Source organism: Haliotis asinina, chromosome 1, assembly GCF_037392515.1.
Source record: "Haliotis asinina isolate JCU_RB_2024 chromosome 1, JCU_Hal_asi_v2, whole genome shotgun sequence".
In the NCBI taxonomy this organism is placed as follows: Eukaryota; Metazoa; Mollusca; class Gastropoda; order Lepetellida; family Haliotidae; genus Haliotis; species Haliotis asinina.
Window position 1 is genome coordinate 38149331 of NC_090280.1, and position 20832 is coordinate 38170162.

At 40.0% G+C, this 20832-nt stretch overlaps 1 protein-coding gene across 2 annotated transcripts in view; it reads left to right on the forward strand.

Annotated features, from left to right (window-relative positions):
• The window catches only part of LOC137291067 (E3 ubiquitin-protein ligase TTC3-like), a 44264-nt gene that overhangs the window by 14367 nt on the left and 9065 nt on the right, over positions 1 to 20832 (forward strand). The window contains exons 15-34 of one of the 2 annotated variants that reach the window (XM_067822347.1): positions 124 to 285; positions 605 to 685; positions 1660 to 1766; positions 2997 to 3123; positions 4372 to 4494; positions 5103 to 5192; positions 5726 to 5815; positions 6360 to 6427; positions 6705 to 6853; positions 7328 to 7419; positions 8229 to 8383; positions 9227 to 9370; positions 11469 to 13110; positions 13733 to 13851; positions 14325 to 14393; positions 14967 to 15063; positions 18178 to 18281; positions 19108 to 19210; positions 19510 to 19623; positions 20025 to 20491. In XM_067822347.1, the coding sequence (XP_067678448.1) occupies positions 124 to 285; positions 605 to 685; positions 1660 to 1766; positions 2997 to 3123; positions 4372 to 4494; positions 5103 to 5192; positions 5726 to 5815; positions 6360 to 6427; positions 6705 to 6853; positions 7328 to 7419; positions 8229 to 8383; positions 9227 to 9370; positions 11469 to 13110; positions 13733 to 13851; positions 14325 to 14393; positions 14967 to 15063; positions 18178 to 18281; positions 19108 to 19210; positions 19510 to 19623; positions 20025 to 20491 (4103 nt within the window). The remainder of the gene's footprint in view (positions 1 to 123; positions 286 to 604; positions 686 to 1659; positions 1767 to 2996; positions 3124 to 4371; positions 4495 to 5102; positions 5193 to 5725; positions 5816 to 6359; positions 6428 to 6704; positions 6854 to 7327; positions 7420 to 8228; positions 8384 to 9226; positions 9371 to 11468; positions 13111 to 13732; positions 13852 to 14324; positions 14394 to 14966; positions 15064 to 18177; positions 18282 to 19107; positions 19211 to 19509; positions 19624 to 20024; positions 20492 to 20832) is intronic. The other variant, XM_067822356.1, reaches the window with a different exon arrangement.

The window sequence follows — 20832 nt, forward strand, 5'->3', positions numbered from 1 at the left end:
CATTTTGTGAATATATTTTATAACAAACTTAAACTTGTACAGACAGAACCACTTGTTAGCTTAGTGGGTACTGGGTGTTGCAGCCCACAAAACACTTAAATTCCCCTGGTTTTGCTTCCACAGAGCACCAAGCTGAGACGGAAACAAGACAGCAGGAAGAAGCTCCTTGCTCCCTTCAACCAGACACTGCGAGAAGGATCGGATGCCCTGGAGAAAGGCCTGGCTGAAGTTGCTAGAGCTGCCTTCGAGAAGGCTGTGGAGACCTATTCCTCGTCTAACTTCCTGGTACTGGAGACCGTGGGGTAGCCAAGTGGCTAAATAGTTTACTTTTCACGCCGAAGGCCTGTAATCGATTCTTGTTATGTGGAGTTCTTTACTGGTTTTACTACGCTGTGGTATGCTGGAATATTGTTAAGCTGGCTCTTTTCTATAGTTGACATTTTCAAGTTGTTCTGATGGGAAATATCATAGTCTTTAAAAGATAAGTGTCTTTCATGATTAATTCAGCATTTATTGTGACAAACAACTAAAATCAAGTTATACTGGTTACTGTAAGTGCTACGTATCGTGTATTCTTATTAGGCGCAAATACTTTTTCTTTCAGCAAAAAGACGTAGCGGAGAGTAAAGTACTTGTTCTGAAGTATACATTAGGCATCAGTGCTGTAGCAACTGGCAGCTATACAGTGAGTACAACATTACCAAACCATAATAAGAATCATAATTGTAATGATAATGATGCGTGAATGAAATTAACAAATCATCTCTCTGATGGTATGCTGTTAGCCCACAAGTAGAGTTTACTCGTCTCTAGCTGTGGGCTTGTCAGTGTTTGCCCTGACACACAAAACGTTTGATGCACAAATTTTCTCAAATAAAAATGAATTTTAAACCTTGTGTAATTGTTGACGTAATACTAATGGGCCCTAAGTTCATATAATCTAAGCTTGTAGTATGGTGTTTAGAACTACATAGTTTATTGTTTGCCAGTTAACTGCTCAGTGCTGATAAAATACCTGACCTGCTTTACCTTTTCTTTTTTTAATCATTATTAAATAATCACAGTTGATGTTTTGATGAAAGTTCCCTGTTGAAGTTGACTACTGAAAACATGTCCATGACTCGCTCTCATGACACCATTTTCATGTCCAGAGCAAATGCTGACTTGTATATCTTAATTCCGTCCTAGTGGATTGAGCATCTGGCAGGAAAACAAATACCAAATGACTTTAAGAGGTAGTCCTTGTGTTACCCAGCTTGATGCTTGGTATAAAGGGACTAAAGCAGGGACTAGCTGGCTCAGAATGGTTATATTTGAATAAAAGAGTTCTGAAGAAGGTCACGATTAGAAATGGCCTTCAGGAACATGTGTCGTAAGTGGCCACAAATTCGATTGGTCACACCTGTTGACTTGCTTGACATGTGTCATATCCTAATTGCATAGATTGATACTCATGATGTCAATCCCTGGACTATCTTGCCTGGACTCGATTATTTTCAGACTGCTGTCATACTGCGAGGAATATAGTCGAGTGCACTTTCAACAAACAAACAAACGCTTAAGACCCTTCAAGAACTTTCTGAACACAAGAAATGATGAACAGAAAGTCTGCATTTAGTAATTAGCCAATGAAAGCTGACTTTCGAGTTTTATTTATAGCACATCATGGAAGCCATTCAAAGATTTGAAGAAATCAGTAACTCCTCCAAGGTGAAATTCCCTGCCAGCTACTATGGTCTGGGCAAAGCTTACATCACATTAAACAGGTAAGTCAGTTTTACTTGTTGATTGAGGGCAGTTGGGTAGCAATTTTGATTCTCCATTTTGGTACAGAGTGTGAATCTATCTCTGGTGTTCCCTTGCTGTGATATTACTGGAATATTGCTAAAGTGGCTTTAAACTAAACTCACTCGTGTAGAGATGCTGACCATTACGTTTAGTGCAGGAGTTACGAGTATCAATCTGAAATTAATCTTTTAGGATTGCCCTCCCCTCCGTCAGCACGCATCAACATGGTGCATTATGCTTTGTCACATGTAGTTGTATTTATAGCTTCAGATAACTTTTTTGGTCAGTATGTAGATGTGCCTTTTCAGGGGTTGAATGCTTGTTCTTGATTAGATTTCAGTGAAAAAATTAGTCCACAACTAAATATGATGAAAATTGAGATAAAATGTTTATTTACTAGAGAAAACTCTGAATGTTTTGTCAAATATAACTGTGGAGTTGTTGATTTGTTGATAAGCATTTATGTCCAACTGAATAGAAAAATATTAGATGAGGGCCTAACAAACATAATAACATACTCTCAATAATATGCATTTTTATACTAGAGATATTTAAAGCTGTCTCAGGTGTGGTAATGATGTCAGGGTGGTTAAGGTCATTGTCTTAGAAGAACAGGGGCTGTCTCAGGTGTGCTTATGATGTCACGGTGGTTTGAGTCATTGTCTTAGAAAAACAGGTTTCTGTCTCAGGTGTGTTAATGCTGTCCTGGTGGTTTGAGTCATTGTCTTAGAAGAACAGGGGCTGTCTCAGGTGTGCTAATGATGTCATGGTGGTTTGAGTCATTGTCTTAGAAAAACAGGTTTCTGTCTCAGGTGTGTTAATGCTGTCCTGGTGGTTTGAGTCATTGTCTTAGATGACAAGGAGCTGTCTCTGGTGCTGAAGTTTTCTGTGAACAGTGTCTTCACTAAGCATGCCTGGAACCAATAAATCTGGGTTTAAATCCCAGGTCTCATTTTTTTATGAGCTTGATCTTACGAGTTTCTCAAAGACTTTCGTGTCTGATTTCCTGCTTCCACGACTAGCTGACGTGCTTTGATGTAATACAAATATTGAACCCAACACCCTCACTATCTTCATAAAAGTAAGAAAGAATATATCCATGGTCATATTTTAAGATAATTAGGTGTTAAATTGTGAAGTCTATTATTTGACCTTTTTGTCAGTCTGAACATGTGTCTAGTTTGTATCCATGGTAACTGTTGCTACAGATACACACAGGCAACCATCAGTGTCAACAGTGGATTATCAGCAGTGAAGAACGGAGTGTGTTGTGGTGTGTTTTGTTGGCCAGGCACAGAGAAGGTCATCCCAGAATCTAGAAAGGATAAACTCGAGGTATGGCAACAAGCTTTTTCCTTGACAACTTGATTATTGACAGACTGAAGATATGGGTTAGAATTGGTCTTTGGCAATCATTGCGTGTTATCACGTGTGACAAGCGGGATCGGATGGTTAGGCTTGGTGACTTGATTCACACATATCATTGCACCCCAGTTGCATTGAATGCTGTGGATCTCTAGCTTGTTTGGACCAAACTTGATTATTTTTCGACCACTGTCATATAGCTTGGTTATTGTTGTATATGGCGTTAATCAACAGCCAAACCAAACATCCACCAGCAATAGGTGATAATGGTCCAGGGTTGCAGAAATACTGCTAGGATTTTGAGGATGGAAGTAAACAATGAACCAGTAAATAAACAATAATTAAACAATTACATTGAGACACCCTCAACCATTTTGAAATATTTGCCAGGATGTATTACAGACCAAGCCATTCTCCATGCAGACTGAAACCTTTTTCAATGTCAGTGTTCAGGTTCAAATGTTGGTAATATGTATGGGGACAGTGAGGTTAGTCTAGGCTAGTTCAAGCAACCAAACATCCACATACATGCATAATATCATATGAGTGAAACATTCTCAACTTTGATGTCTTTTAGCAGCATTTAGAAGTTGTTATATGTGATCAAGATCTTTTATGGATAAATCTTCTTTTAATTCTTTGACTCACAACGTTTCAGGGTCATTTCAGACCCCATAATTAGGTGAACTTGTGACATGAACCCAAAACGCTATGAGTCAAAGAACTAAAAGAAGATGTATCCACAAGAGATCTTGGTCATTCTCAAGTTTGACTTTAAACCCCATTTCATTTCACCTCATCTGGTGTGCCAAGCCATGATAATGCTGGAATTTTGTTGAAAGAGATGTAAAACCCAAATCACTCACCCACACACTTGTATTGTGTACAGAAACACTATTTTATGCCTAAATTGTTTTACAGATACATATTTCACTGATACAGATTTTAAAGTTCTTCTGATACCAATTTTAAAGCTGTTTTACCAATACAGATTTTTTAAAGCTATTCTGCTGATACAGATGTTTCAGCTGTTTTACTGATGCAGATTATTTAGCTAGTCTGTTTATACAGATTCTATAGCTGTTCTACTGATGCAGATTTTTAAAGCATCCTACTGTTGGTGTTTGACTCCATGGTATGACATGCCTCACAAATGAGTATCGAGAAACTTCAACTTCAAGATTGGGACATATTAACTACTGTCGTCCTGTATTGCAGGCTTTACTAAAGGAACTCCTGCAGACCTGTAAACGGCCACCAACACCAGATGCTGTATGTCGCCATAGTAACTGTCTGGAAAAAGACAGAGATGTTATATATTTCTCAGATCCAGATTTTAAGGTCAGAATATAGTATTATGTAATTATATTTGTCAACATGTCCATGTGTATTACCAGTGATGTATTTGTTAAACATTCTCCAATTGTCCTTTTCTCTAACTTATGACTTAAGTATTTAACTTCATTGTGAGATGCATATGTCAGGAATGACTATCTAAATGATCAAACAGTTGAAGGGAGAGCTAACAGAGTTACGTAGATGGTGCTTTTTGTAACCTGCCTAGCACTCAGCACTAACAGAGTGCTGTGCCAGCCTGGTGTGTCCATATTGAAACTGTGCTGTATTAGTATGAGTGCATGAGCAGTGTGTAGCCTAGTGGTTATTACTGTAGAGTTCACTTCCCTGTATGGGTGTAATTTGAAGACCATTTATGTTGTCCCTTGAATGAAGTCTAGTTCTAGATAGTCTTGAGTTTCTAGACTAAAACTTGCTGTATTCTTTTTTTTTCATAATTGTGGCCGCTGCTTTGAATGAAATACTGCAAGGCAGAACTCAGATCCTAGAATCTGCACAATGTGTGAAGCCTGTTTCTGGTGTCCTCATCCATGATGTTGCTTGAATATTGCTAAAAGATGTGTAAAACTAATCTCACTGAATTCTTCTTTCAGGGCTTTGTCCGTGTGAACTGTCATTCGCTGTGTGTGGTAGAGTTTCACATGACATGCTGGAAGGCCTACAAGGGCAAAGGGTCTGACAAGGTATAGTTGGTAGAGTGCAGTGTCTTATTTACAACACTGCCATGGCTCAGGTGACTCCTAACATAGACAAATGACAGTTTTTACAACATAAAGATTGTTGCTCATGCTACTATCAACTTATGTTTGTTGTGACATGCTGCTAAATGGATCTGATGGTCAGTTTAGTTCCTTGTCTGACCAGTGAGGATCCAGGTTAAAACTGGTCTTCAGCAACGATGCTTGTCATAAGAAGTGACTTTTATGATTGTGTGGCCAGGCTTGCTGACTTGGTTGACACGTCATCGTATCCCGTTTGCGTAGAACGATGCTCATGATGTTCATCACTTCATTATCTTGTTCAGATTTGATTATTTACTGACTGTTGTCTTATTGCTGGGACAATTGCTGAGTGCAGCATAAAACTAAACTCACTCACTATTTGTTCAGTACCCTTAACCCTGTTGACATCAGTTCTTTAGACATGTTATCAATCACTGTCTTGTCTGGTCAAGACTGGTTGTGTCTTAACCATGATTTTCCTCTTTGTTTTGTAGGAACAGCTGCATACACCCTGTCCGACACCAGACTGTAGTTCTTTAATACAGAAAATCTGTCTCTACAGGCAGAACTCAGATCCTAAAATTGTAAGTCATACCTAAAGAAAATTGAAATTTACTCTCCTCAAACCTGTATAATTTCAAAAGGTTTTAAAATACTGTTGCACCTTGTCATCATTAGATGGTTTAAAAGAAATGTGTTTTTTCAAATGATAGATTTTATCAATGGACATTTAATGTGCCATATTATGTGAACCATTTTCTACTGTTGAATTATTAAAATACAACAATTTTGATTTTGTTTATTAGTACCGAGTCAGACTTGGTTGATATTGATCATTGGATTGCTGGTTTAATCATGATTATTTACTGACTGTTGTAGTGTATATAAGTGGAATATTGTTTAACAACAATAACATAAATGGCATTACTCATACTGGCTTGGGCTGGATCCCTAGGGCCTTGATCCATGAAATGTTCATAGCTCTACGACATATGCATGTCTGTAAGTTATGACCAGTCAATGCTTTGTTGATCGCAGCCCTGAATCTTAAGCCAGTTGTGTTAATATTTAAAGTGTCCAGGTAAATATGATGGTAAAAGTATATTCATTTGGGTTTTTTTTTTTCAGTATATATCAGACAAACCATTTCAAAAATCTAAAAGTCAAAAGAAATCACAGAAACTCGAACTGTCCAGGTAAGTTTTTCAATTCAGTGATTTGTTGAAGTTGTTCATGTGTGAGGGTCAGGTGGTCAGGCTCATTGTATCCCAGTTGTGTACACTAATGAACATGTTGATCACTGGATTGACTGGACCAGATACAGTTATTTACAGACTGATGTTATTTGCCTGGAATATTGCTGAGTGCAGAGTTAAACAATATCTAATCAATCAGTTTTGAGTCCAGACTAGTACAAGTGAATATTGTGAACGTAGTATTATACCTCTGTACTCCTTTCTTCTCTTTTTGCAGCCAAGACAAGATATCTCGTAAAGCAGAGAAGAAAGCACTTCGGAAGCAAAAGAGGAAGGAAGCCAGAGATGCTGAGGCGGAAAAACAGCAGGAAAAAGAAGAGGGGGAAGAAACAGTTGATTCTGTCTCTCTGGCACAGCAGGGTACAGGCAAATATCGGGTCTCTTTCATTCCTGTGTGGGGTGGGGTGAGTAGGGGGTTGTTCATTGGTTGGGAGTGTTGAGTACAGGCAAATATCGGGTCTCTTTCATTCCTGTGTGGAGTGGGGTGAGTAGGGGGTTGTTCATGGGTGGGGAGTGTTGAGTACAGGCAAATATCGGGTCTCTTTCATTCCTGTGTGGGGTGGGGTGAGTAGGGGGTTGTTCATGGGTCTGGAGTGTTGAGTACAGGCAAATATTGGGTTCGTCTAGTCATTTACCTGGAATATTGCTGAGTACTACATTAAACAAAAAGCTAACAAATGAATGGCTTTTTTGTGAGCTGTGATTATGAAATGGACAAGTCCCAACTAGTACAAGCAATAGGACTTACAGGATAACCTGTGAAAGGGTAATGATCATAAACATCAAATTAACCCCCCTAAACTACACTGTTGTTTAAAAAACTCACGGTTTTATTGGCAGTTCTTCAAGATGAATCTGACCTGAAGCACCTAGCAAAGGCTGACGCAGTCCTGTACAAGAAGGAAGAAACAGAGGAGGCCAATCTTTATAAGGTGAAGGTTGAAAATGGTTTCACATGTTTCCTGTGGGAACTACAAGATTGCAAGGTTTGCACCTGCTTAGAGTAGCGTCCCCCAAAGAACAGACCAAATTGCCAAATGGGAGTAAAACAGCTTCTGATGCATGTTAATACTATTACAAGTGCTGTAGTCTGAAGATGTCAGTGTAATTTGGAGTTGAAGGGGTAAGGGACTTTAATAATTTTGTACTTGACCAACTGCAATGTTGAATTAAGTAATTGGAAATGTTTCTCTAAATTTGAAATTTCAGGACTCTTAGTCTTTTTAATATAGTTTGGGGACCTTTTTCATCCAATATCTTTGTTCTTATGAAATGTAATATGAATTCCGTAAGCACGCAGAAATAAACAATAACCTTCATGATACAGGGACTTATGCATTATTAGTTGCATGTGAACTTCATAGGTTTTATTGTGCAATGGGGTAGCTTAATTGTGAAAGTCTGTGCATCAGGCTGAAGATCCAGGTTTAATTTTGCCATGGGTATGATGTGTGAAGCCCATTTCTGGTGCCCACTGTTGTGGTATTTCTGGAACCTTGTTAAAGTGACGTAAAACTAAACTAACTTATATGTTTTATCAGTATCAAGCCTTAGAAACTAGATGCAATGATAATGAAAAAGGAAAGAAGTGGGTGGTGGTCTTACCTTCTTCCCAGTAGTACATGTACCATGTTCCATGTGTCACAATGTGATTGCTTTACAAAATCTAGACCCCTTAAATGATTTTTGAGAATGGGAATCCATGTGTTGGTTGCTGAAATAAACGATGATGACATTTTAGGGCAAGCCTAAGTCAAGCAAACCAAAGAAGGATAAGAAGAAGCCGAAGCAGGTGCTGAATGTGGAGGTTAATTTCTCTGATCGGAGAGAGGAACAGCTGCTCGGAGAGCATTCTGTACTGAGTGATTCAGATGACGACAAATATGCTCCCAAAATGTGAGAGACGCTTCGAAGTCTTCTTAAATTATGTATTCTTTTCTCATGTTGACCTTGTGCCCATTGCAACCATTAAGTTGTATCCATAGATTCCATATACCCACTTTTCAAATTAACATTGTACCCTTTTCTCATCATTACCATCTTCCCATTTCTCATCCTTACTGTATGCCCTTTCTCATCCTTACTGTATGCCCTTTCTCATCCTTACCAACTACCCATTTCTCACCCTTACTGTATGCCAGTTCTCATCCTTACCATCTACCCATTTCTCACCCTTACTTTATGCCAGTTCTCATCCTTACCATCTACCCATTTCTGTATTTAACCTTTTACTCATTTCCCAAAATTACCCTGTGAATATTTATCATCCTTACTCTGAACCCATTTTCTCATACCTTGTACCCGTTTCTTGTCCTTACTTTGCATCTGGTTCTCATTCTCACCATGTACCCTTTTCTCATCTGTTCCTTGCATTCATTTCTCATCCCCACCTTTTACCAAATCTCATCCGTAACTTTAAGCAAGTCTCATCCTTACCATATGCACATTCCTCATCTTTGATTTGCACCCGTCTCTTGTCCTTACCTATGGCCAATTCTCATTATCACTGTAGTTTAACGCAAGAATTTTTAGCGAACAAAGTGTCTTGAACAAGGAGGGACTACACACCCAATGTCCATCAGTATGGGGTAGTGCTAGACCCACAGAAAGCCTCAGATTCAGCCACCTAATAGTCAAACACAAAAACTGCCCACAACCAAAGATTTTTAGCTTACCCTGATTGTGACTTGCCTTTTGGACACAGTTTGATCTCTCTTGTTTTACATGCTCTTTTTTCAGACCAAGGACGACTTATAATAGCGAAAATCCCTTTTCTGTTCCTCCAAGTTTACATCAAAAGGTTCAGGATTTTAATTCAGTTTATGACCAGTCCATCAACCCACAGAACAACAAACACAATGAAGTGGCAAATAACCTGTTTGTGTAAGTAGACAATTTAAGATCAAAATTTGTCTTCAGCAACCATTGCTGGTTGCAGGAGGTATGTGTTTTCTTTGTTGTTAAATCTGTTAACTCCTTGAGGCCGAGAGACGAGTATGTGCAGCAAATTAATTAGATTCTCACAGCGAGAGTCGCGTATGGGCGGGAATAAAAAGCACCTCTTATTCAGCGAGAGCAGTATATGGTCGTCAGCAGAAAACACCTCTCATTCAGCGAGAGACTCACATGTGCCTTTCACATTTTAAATTCGTACTGTACCTATTATTTCAATCAATTTAGTAGCGCTGATCAAAGATTAGCTTTTCTTATGATAAAGGTTACTGTCTTTGTTAATCAGAAGTGTTAAAGTGTTTTGATAACAATTGCCAGCAATGCAATAGGTTAAGACAGGTAAATGAACACATGTCGGCGAGAAAGGGGATTATGAGATGTTGTTACAGGAGATAAGTGTTTGTTAGTCGTCATTTGGAGTGAATACTAAAATACTATTTTTGCACATCGAATTAACGGTGACAAGGTTACAGAACCTTCTTCTAAATTAAATCATTCATCCATTCGTTGTAATAGTTTATATAATGAATAGACAAAAAGACCAATACGGTATTACACCCATGTTCGTATAGATTTGAATTATACCAAGTTACTAATTTAGACCTAACTCAATTGCGACCATTGATTTTTCATAATTCTAAAGTTGATAATAATGCATCGACTCGTATATATCACACATAAACAATACAAAGATGACTGAAGCATTTTGTTCAAGTTGTTGAAAGTTTTATGTTGATTTGAAATGTGTTTTTTCAATGCACTTTACATAAGCATTGTGCAAGAAACGTTCGTATTTGATCTCTGTAATTATCTGATCCAGTGTAATTATGACGTGTATCAGATCCAAGCTATTATGTTTGATGTACTAGTAGTAGCCGCAACATGTATATGCAAATAAATACTATCTCTACTCAATGGTTGGATTGGGTTATCCGGGGTAATAATGATCATATTGTAGCGTTCTGAGTGCTTTAAGGAAAAATAAACTCGCCAAAGAGCGAGTGAGCAGACCTTTGAGTGAGCCAAACTCAGCCACTATATTGAACAGTTGAGATACAAAACGTTCTATTCGGGAAGTTTGAAGTCACCCCATCCCAAGATCCTTTGTCTTCTATATGTGCAAGGAATAGTAGTATACAATATGTGTACATGCATGTAGATTTTTCTGCCTTGAATCTAGATGAACCAAAGCGACAAAATGTGATTCTGCTCCATGTAAGTCACAAACTAGCTTATTAGTACTTCCCTTAAAGTATTAAGTATAGATTAGCAATGTATCAGTGAAAACGCTTCTTTTATAGAAGATTATTAAGCATGTACGTAAATTCTTCCTTACTGCCATTGAAGTTGATTTTTTGTACAATTTAACCTCACATAATGATATGAGAGGGACAATTTGTTTAAGTATGTCTAATGTCTTACATACAAAGAATACATATATATATGTTAAGAAAATACATATGTACACGCCAACAAAGGTCTGCAAGGGAAAGTGCAATAAAATTATGTAAGACGTTACATAAATAAAATGTATTCACACCTACTTTCTTTGAACACTTATCTTTACAACACAATTAAACAATTCAACAATCAGGACTTGCTTGTAGGATGAGACAGTTTCCTGTAATCTTCAAACCCTGCCAGAGAAATCAGGCATGCATAGTCCTAATTAGTCTCATCACAGCTAGCCAGGCAATCAGCACAGGGTTCCAGGTGTTGAGCAGTGAAGTGAATCTCGGGTTAAAATGAGTTAAACAACCACCAATCATTGCAGTGTCTGGTCCATGTTCAATTGTTTAGAAAAAGCCTTCATATTGCTGGAATATTGCTGTGTGTGGCATTTAACAATTAATAACTTGTGGAGTCACTAAAGTCACCTCTTTGCTTTGTTTGCAAATGATCAACATGACTTGGACAGAATCAATGGCTCTAAATGTGATCATAATATAAGATTTATACCTCGATAATTTCATTTGTATTTGACAGCATTTGACATTTATTACCAGAAGGTAAAATGTGTTGCCTGCAGGTACTTTGCAGAGCTGTTGGGAGAGCATGGCCCTCTTCATGTGAAGGATTCTCTGTTGACGAAGGAGTTAGAGGACTTCCCTGTGGAGGCACGAGAGGTCATAGACACTTATGGAGGTCTTCGAGGCTTCCTGCAGCAGTCGCTTAAGTTCGGACTTATAGACAACTATGTGTGTTTGTTGAAAGACGCTGTTCACGCTCGGTCATTGGCAATGGCACACAAGGCAGAGTATCCCACCCTGGAGGAGGAACAGACCATACCAAGTAATGTGAAAACTAAACCGCAGTCAGTGAAAAGTGTTCCCACAGTGGAGACGAATAATGTTTCTAAGATATCTCTGAACCCTGCTGCTCAGGAGTTCAAACCACAGCCTTGTACTAGTGTGTTTGTGGAACAGTGTGGTGATAAGGATCCCTTTGTGATTAATACCATGAATTCATGTGATGGTGTGTGTGAGACAGATCATTTTGTAAAGACTTGTACAGCCCCACAGCCCAAACAATCCACATATTATTCTTTGGACGACTTCACTCTTCCCAAAAAGATGAATAGTAGCAAAAATGCAGAAAAGACGCTTTTAGAAAACATGGACGACATTGACGATTTTGAGTTGTGTGCTGATGATTTAGAGGATGACATAGAGACTACAAATAAATTTTGTGAAGCTGATTGGGGAAGAGAGAGTTGGGAGGGAGGAAGTGACAGTGTGTCTGAAGGTATTTCTTTGGCAAAGATTCGTGGTGTGGGTTCTAAAATCTTTGATTCAGCTCATACGCCCAGTAGTATCAAATCGGATGAGCTTGACCCTAGCCGCTGTAGTTCAAGATCATCTCATTCTGAGTTAGGTGAATTTGAGCTTGGATATCGTACAGTTTCTCCAGCTCTACAAAGTCAAGGTTTCAAGTCTGCGTATTCCAGGACCTCTATACAGAAGGATGTTTCACATGATGTTTTTTCTACCAGTTCCTTTCACAGTTCAGACAGACAGCAAGGCAACCTGGATTTTTTGGATATGAACTGCAAAAATTCATTGGATAAAATGATCATTCCACCACATCCGTTTTTGAGTTCTTCATCTAAAGATGCCTTTGGTTCCTTTGATTCTCAACCCAGCAGTTGTGATAGTCCCTTGGCTAGTGCTAGTGGGGATGCGCCAGAGAGTGTGACCAGCATCTGGGGAAGTAGTCCCACCCCTATCTTCCCCAAAGCCTCCACCTTCTCCCAGGAAAACGGTTTCAACACATTCCAGGACAGACTAACCAGCAAGGCCCAGCAAGCAGTGTATACCCCTTTCCCTAACCCTTCATCCATACAATCCCAGGACAGTGCCAGTTCAACATGGTCTTCAGCTGATGGTCTTGAACCCAGTACTGCTTCGAGCTTCGTGGCTGCAAATACCCAGGAGTCATATTCGTTGTTTGGGCTGGAAAAGAGTTCAGGTTTTTCTCAGGATCATAACTGGCTAAAGCCCAAGTCATTAGTGGATGTTCAGGTCCAGACAGTGTGCTGCGGTGTGTCAGTGTCGACCAACACGGATCTGGATATCAACAGTCTGTTCCTTCACTACACAGCCATGCAGAAACAGCACACACAACTTGTTGCCACACTGCACAAAGCGCAGGAGGAGAAGATCAGTCTGACGGTAAGGCAGACCTACCATTCCATGAGTCAGTCTTAGCATTTGTAACATTAGTACAAATTCTAATTCTTTTGTTTGGTTGTTCAGTCTGGAATTGAAACCACAACTTCAGAGTTGGGCACCTAGTCTCCAGCATGCAGAGTCATCTGTTTAACGCATTGAGTCATTGCATCTTCCACAACAAGGCTTTCTGTGCTGGCACCAAACACTAAGTAAACAGGCACTCTGTCATGCAGGCTTCAAAATGAAACAATGTATATACTATGTCAGAGCTTGCATGGGCTTGATAAAGCATGAATTTTGGATATGTTACCCTAGAAAGGTCTTAAATCCTAAATTTGGATAAACTTGGAAACTGAAACACATTGAATATACCTTGCGGTGAAAGTGGGTGTTGATTAACCTCCATTCTGATGCAAAACTTTCTCAGTGCAGCGATGTATTTAAGAGTTATTTCCCTCTGATGGTCAGTCCCACATTTTTGTAACGTTATTTTTAATTCACCTGCTTATGTGTTATATGTGTTTCTGTACTTTCATAAGTTTGTCATTTTGCCTGAAGAACCCCTATAAAGGCTAAAGATTGATGGCTGATAATCTGTTTGAACCCTGTCTGTGTGATACAGGCTGCCACCAAACAGTTGATGTTGGAGAAGATGAAGACAAGCCAGGAGCAGCAGGTGTACATCCAGCAGGTGGACCATCTGAAGCAGCAACTGCTAGCCCTGCAGCAACTCAACCATAGGTCAGTCACCTTGTAACATGTCATAAACCCCATTCTCTGAAGATCCAGATTAGAATTGGTCTTTTGCTTGTTTTAAGAGGCGACTAACGAGATCAGGTGGTTTCGCTGACTCATTGACTTAGCTCACAAATGTCATTATATCAAAATTGCTTAAATTGATGCTAATGCTGTTGATCACTCTAATATCCAGACTCAATTATTTACAGATCACCACCATATAGCTTGAATATTGCTGAGTGTGGTGTTAAAACAAGAAACAAACCAATTCATAAACATCCAGTAACACAGTAGGGCCTATCTCAGCTCAATATTTCTAACATATACTATGTTACACCCTCTCTCCTACCCATCTACACTCCCCGCTGAAATAACCTCTTCTCACAGACACTTTTTTCCACCCTCTGACACATGGGCACAGACACATGGACTCTCATGCTGGCACAGGTTTATACACACACTTACTACTGTTCCAGTCTAGAAGAAAAGCTGAAGCAAGAGAGCATGAAAGTCGAGGAGTATGAGAAGCAGAACGCCGACAGCAGGTAAGAGCCAGACTCAGTACAGTTTTGTTACTGCTAAGTGTAGACTAAACTGAGATAAGTTAGTTACCATAAAAAAAATTATTGATGTTTGTTGAGTCAAACACAGAGCATAAATATGCACATATTTTGAGAATGACTCTTAAATATTTAAGACGTAAGCCAACTTGTGGTATGCTCCCTAAAATGTCAGCTCAGTGCAAAGCAGGACTGTGGAGTAACCATGAGATTTAAGTGTTTGCTTATCATGCCCCTGATCTGGGGTTGATAACCCACATGGGTAAAATCTGTGAAGACCAATTCTGGTGTAACCTGCTGTTAGTGGGAGGAGGTAAGCATAATAGCATGAGTCAGGATAAATATAAAACATCAATTTTATTCTGAAAATTACATTCTGGTGTAACCTGCTGTATATTGTTGGAATGTTGCTTATAGCAGAGTGAAACTGAACTCATTGTCACTCAATGCAGAGTCTGGCTTGATGTGTATATTGACAGGGAAATGTTCCACGAGAAGGCAGAGATGGCGGCAGTATAGTATAACTGCAGAATAAATATATACTGTGTATATTAACAGGGAAATGTTCCACAAGGAGAAGGCAGAGATGATGGCTAGTGTAGTAGAACTGCAGAATAAATATGTGTCTCAGAAGGACAGAGCTGTTGCAGCAGAGGTGAGGGAAATGTCAACAAAGGATCAAGAATACAAAACATTGTGTTCCACATTATACACAGGTTGACATCTGATTGTTTGATCAGCATTCTAGAAGTTAGTCAAAAATGAAACGTGCAACTTCATGCATGTCAACTTCATGTTTTTGCACTGATTACGTGAGCTCAATGTTAACAGTAAGAAGTTGTCATCCATTAAGTTGTGTGTTCCATTTGTAAGTAGATGCCAATCAAAGGATTTGATATTAGCCTTGTGTTTATGAAAAACAATATTTATGTGTGATATTGCTGGAATATTGTTAACAGTGCCGTAAAAATAAGCTCACTGCTATTGACTTTGTGAGTGCTTCGCAGATCTTTTACATCCTTATGGTCTGGAATTTGGTTTTGAGCAAGAAGGTCTTATCCAAGAATGCTGACGATATGTAATTTGTTCACAGGTTTAATCAAATAATCTTGATCTATGTGTTTTGAAAAATTGTGTGTTGAGGACTGCATTTGTTTAGGATGCGTAAAAATACTCATGGAAAAATTTAAGGGAACGTATGAAAGAGCCGTGACTTTTAATCTTTGAAACAGTAAGAGAAAGGTTCATACAGATGTAAAGGCTTATGTCAAGTGATGAAAATCAATATCGGGTGTGTCCCCCATGTCTCTGGAGAACTGCTTGGCATCGTCGTGGCATGCTGCGAATGAGTGTACGGATGGTACCAATCGGAATTCTACGCCATTCTTCCTGGAGAGCCACGAAAAGTTCATCCAAATTGTTGGGTTGAACAGGTCTGTCCCGAACATTGCGGCCAAGAACATCCCAAAGATGTTCGATGGGGTTAAGATCAGGACTTTTACACGGCCATTGCAACACCCGGACACCTGCAGCCCTCAGTCTGTCCTGACAAACATGAGCGATGTGAGGGCGGGCATTGTCATGCTGGAACTCGAACATTTGACCAGGCTGTACGCGCAAAAGGGATCACAGTCGGGTTCAAGATCTCATCACGATATCGTACACCTGTTATCCTGTCATCAACACGCACAAGATCTGTTTTGAGGTTAAAGGGAAACCCACCCCAAACCATAACAGAGCCCCTCCAAAATGATCATGCTGTTTAATGGTGCAGGCACTGTGACGTTCCCCAACGCGTCTCCAAACTCGAATTCGACCGTCATTATGGTCAAGGGTGTACCTGCTCTCATCACTAAACATGGTGTTTCTCCATTGACGTACGGTTCTTCCTCCACGGTTCCGTGCCCACTGCAGTCTCAAGCGCTTGTGTTGCTCAGTCATGTTGATTCTAGCCAATGGACTACGACTTTTTAGACCAGCCGATTTAAGACGATTACGCATTGTACGTGAACAAATTCTGAAGTTTGTTCTTCGACTGAATTCCGTATTGATTTTGGAGGAGGATTTGAACCTGTCTCGCAGAGCAATAAGGAGTAGGGTCCGGTCATCCCGTGGGGTGGTTTTCTTTTCCTGTCCCCGACCATGCCTCATGTTGACGTCACCAGTCGCTCTATAGAGATGCCAAAGTCTGGATATCACGCTAACAGACTTGTGAAAAGTTGTTGCAACCTGTCGTAATGAGCTTCCACCATTAACCATGCCAGTTGCCTCCCATTTCTGTGGCAAAGTTAAGTACTGTCTCGCCATGTTAACAATGTTTTTAACCGTTGTGTTTGACAGTGCACATACACGTCACGGGTAAATCTAAGTGCATGTAACTATAGGAGCATGTAGTGCACATGCATGGAAAGCATTATGGTGAGTTTGAGTGAACTGCTCTTCACGAAAACGATAATACACGACGCTGAAGTTAGTAAACAGAAATATTGAATTGCCCAAAGAAACATGCGTTCCCTTAAATTTTTCCATGAGTATATATTATTTTGCCTTTTGAGATGGCTCTCCTATTTGTGTAATTTGAAATGAGATTTAAGGTAGTGCATTATGTCCAGAGTGTAATAAGTTAAACTGCATGCATGTATACTATTTTCCTTGATGAAAACTACTACATTGCATGAATGTCACTGTCTGGTAAGTCAGTAATGAATATACCCATGAGGATGAGGTTGAATTTAGTCTTTAGGAGCCCATGCCTTTTGTATGAGACAACTAACAGGATTGAGGTTGTTCATCGTAGTATCACACTTGTATAGGTGGATGCTCATGCTGTTGATCATTGAATTGTCTCATCTAGACTTGAATATTTAAAGACCGTCGCTATATAACTGTGGTGTTATAAAACAAGAAAAAAAACTGAGTATACCTTCACCATTATTGTACCCTCGCTGCTAAGTAACGGGGGTATGTTGCGTTCAATCCGTCCATCCCACCATCCTGAAACTATGACCAGAGCTTATCTCAGAAAGTTTACATGCCAGGTTCACCAAACTTCACACACATGTTAATCATTACCCATTGATGTGCCTTTTTCTGTTCTGGAGTTTTATCAGAATTTTGTTTTTTGCTGTTTCCATGGAAACATGACTTAGTGCCAAATGTGTTTGATGGTTTTGTCTGGAGCATATCTATTAAAGTTTAAATGCTAGGTTCACCAAACTTAACGCACAAGTTAATCATGACCCACAGATATGCCATGTGCTATTTATTTGCAAAGTGTGATATTTAAAGTCTGATGATAACTTTTCACTTCTCATGGTCTTTATTCATGTCATATGGTACCATTATGTGGTTTATTCTCTGTATCTAGATTAGTTATTTCTTTGATGTTGTCAACATGTAGTTTATTTTCTGTATGTACATGGGTTGTTTTGTCCATATCATGAGTACAAATATGGTTCTGATTGATTCTCAATAGTTAATTTCTTCATTTCATATATACAAATAAAGGTGTACTTGGCAAAACTATTATCTAACAAGTATATAAAGTTTAGTAGAGTCAAAGAGAAAGTTTTGTGAGCTTTTGATCCTTGTCACATATATCAATATCAGCCATTACAATGTCCCAAAGTGGGCAGTATGGGGGTATCTGAGCTGTGCTCACTACTACACTTGTTTCTAAACCTCAGCCTTGAACTTCTTGACCAATGTCAAACGCATTTTGTGGCTATGTTTTGCTGAAATTCCAGCCATGTTACTTTTCACCCTGCAGCAAGAATACCTCCAGCTGAAGATGCAGGTTTCTCTACAAAACTACAATGCTGCCAAACGAGAAGCAACATTTCACCACCACCATGTCCTCACCTACGTCCGCAAGTATGTCACATCTGATTTCAATCTTACCCCTTTCATGTCGGTCCTCCTCCTCATCACTCATTTGAGACAGTGGGGTGACCTAGTGGTTAAAGTGATTGCTCATTGCGCGGAAGACTCGGGTTCAATTCCCCGTTGGGTACAGTGTGTGAGGCCTGTTTCTTGTGTCGACTGGCCAAGATGTTGCTGGATTATCGTTGAAAGCAACGTAAAACTAAACTCACTCATCTCTCAAAGTTCTTATCTGTCCACAAGTTTGGCCTTACAGATCATGAATCCTTGCATGCTTCCTTACCCTTCACGCCGCTCATTCTCTCAATCCCACCGTTAATGTGTGCAAGTATGTTAACCCGAGCCCTGAAATCCGTTTCCATAAACTCACTCAAGACATGTGCCTCTGCTCAGAATCTGTCACACCTTCCTTATCTATGTAGGGATTCCAGGGTAGAGTTGGCCTGAAGCAATTACTAATTGATAATACAGAGGTCACCACATTCAGCTTTATCCCACCCGAACCCCTCCAAGCACATGCCCGCACCCTGTGTCCAAATGTTGATGATATTGCTGTTGCTTGTAGCCTGTGCCTTGAAGCTTCGGATGCACCACATACAGCTATACCCAACTACTGGCCCTCTGAACACACCCACTAAAGTTGATGTTGATATTGCTGTACCTGTTTTCTGTGCCTTGAAGGTGCCCTCTCAGTATTTGCCACCTCTGCAAGTAATGTGCTGTACTCCTTAACAAGCTGGCATACCATGACAACTTGACTATTGTGCTGTTCCGTGCAAGGATAAGTGCACTCACTTGTTCTCTGCCCGTTTTTCAGATACCAGGAGGATAAGTCAGATCTCCCTGCCAAGGTGAAGCAGATCCTGTCACATCTCACTGACGTAATCGACACCTGTGACTCCAGGATTGCAGACATCAAGGTGAAAGAGATTCTTCCTTCTCTGGTAGAAGTCAGTGTGTATTGATAATGTTACTGCCAATTCCTGTGTGTCTTGATGTTGTTGCTGGCTAGTCTCAGAATGTCTGGATAATGTTACTGCCTTGCCCCAGAATCAAGTGGTATTATTGCTGTTTAGACTGTGTTGGTGTTATGCTGCCCCAGCTTGTATTGACAGTGTTGCTGCTCATTTTTAGTGACATTTTTCCTAGAATATATTGAATAGTTTGTTTCTATTGTTGTCTGTCCTAAAATGTATTACTAACAGTGTTTCTGCTGTAGGCTCAGTGTGAGAAGAACATCAAGCTGATCAAGGAGGGCCAGAGTCTCTGTGATCTTCCACCCTTCTCTGCACCAACACCTCCAGTACCCATGCCACCAGAGATAGCTTCAATGGTCAGTACAAACAATGACTAAAAAACATTTTCATTGCATGTGCATCCCGTTTACCATTGATCGTCCGTAACCCATGCTTGCCGTAAGGGGCGATTAACATATTCTAGCTACATGGTGGCAGACTGTAAGTAATCAAGTCTCGACCAGATCTAGGGATCAACATCTTGAGCATCAATCTATACAGTTGGGATATGATTAGGTGTCAACCTTGTCAGCGATCCTGACCACCCAGTCGATTGGGTAGAGTAATGGTTAAAGCATCATGACAAAGACCCATGTTCGATTTCCCAGATGGGTACAATGTGTGAAGCCCATTTACTGGTGTTCTCACCATGATATTGCTGGAATATGTCTCTAAAACCTCGCTCACTCCCTCACTCACTCACTCACTTGCTTTTTAGATGTCACAGATCTTTGGTACAGGGTCCGTCAACAGCTCCAAGTTCTCCATGCGCCTGTCACCTACTGAATCAGGCAACAAGACCTTACAGGTGTTCCAGCCCACTTCCTCCTCCTCCTCCTCCTCCTCCTCCTCCTCTTCCTCCTCAAAGACAAGCAATGCTGGTACCTCACAGACCTCAGTATCAGTGAGAGTCTCCAAGCCAACAAAGACCAGCAATGGTGTCCACAATGGCAGCCTTATGCAGCCTAAACCTATCCAGCCTCTTGGCTTTGGAGGGCAGCTTCAGGTAGCCCTCACGAAACCTGTCCGGGTTCCCATGACGACCGCCCAGATTCAAGCAAGCCTGCTAAACAACCCTTCCGTGCATCATCCCTCCAGAGCCAAGATTGCTTCTCCGCAACAAACCAAGAACAGCTTTGAGAAGTTGATCGCCGCCTTGCAGAATATATTTCCCAATTATAGCAAGTAAGAGTTCCGTGAATATATGGAGGAATAGACAGTGGTAAGATGTGGGAATATATTCCCCCATTATAGCAAGGAGGCATTCTTTGAATATATTGAGGAATAGATTTGTGGGAGGATTTGGGAATTGATAAGAACGTCTCTCTAGTAATAGTGTAAGAAGCATACAACTTTATGAATAACAGTTTTTGGTTCATTGGATTTAACGAGGTTTGATAACACTGTTACTATTCGAAATGTTACTAAATGGAATAAACCAGACATTGTTGTCCATTACGTTTTATTTTTGTGCAACTACCCAAATGAAGAATTCCAAACTAACAGTACATTGGTCAGTTGCTAAA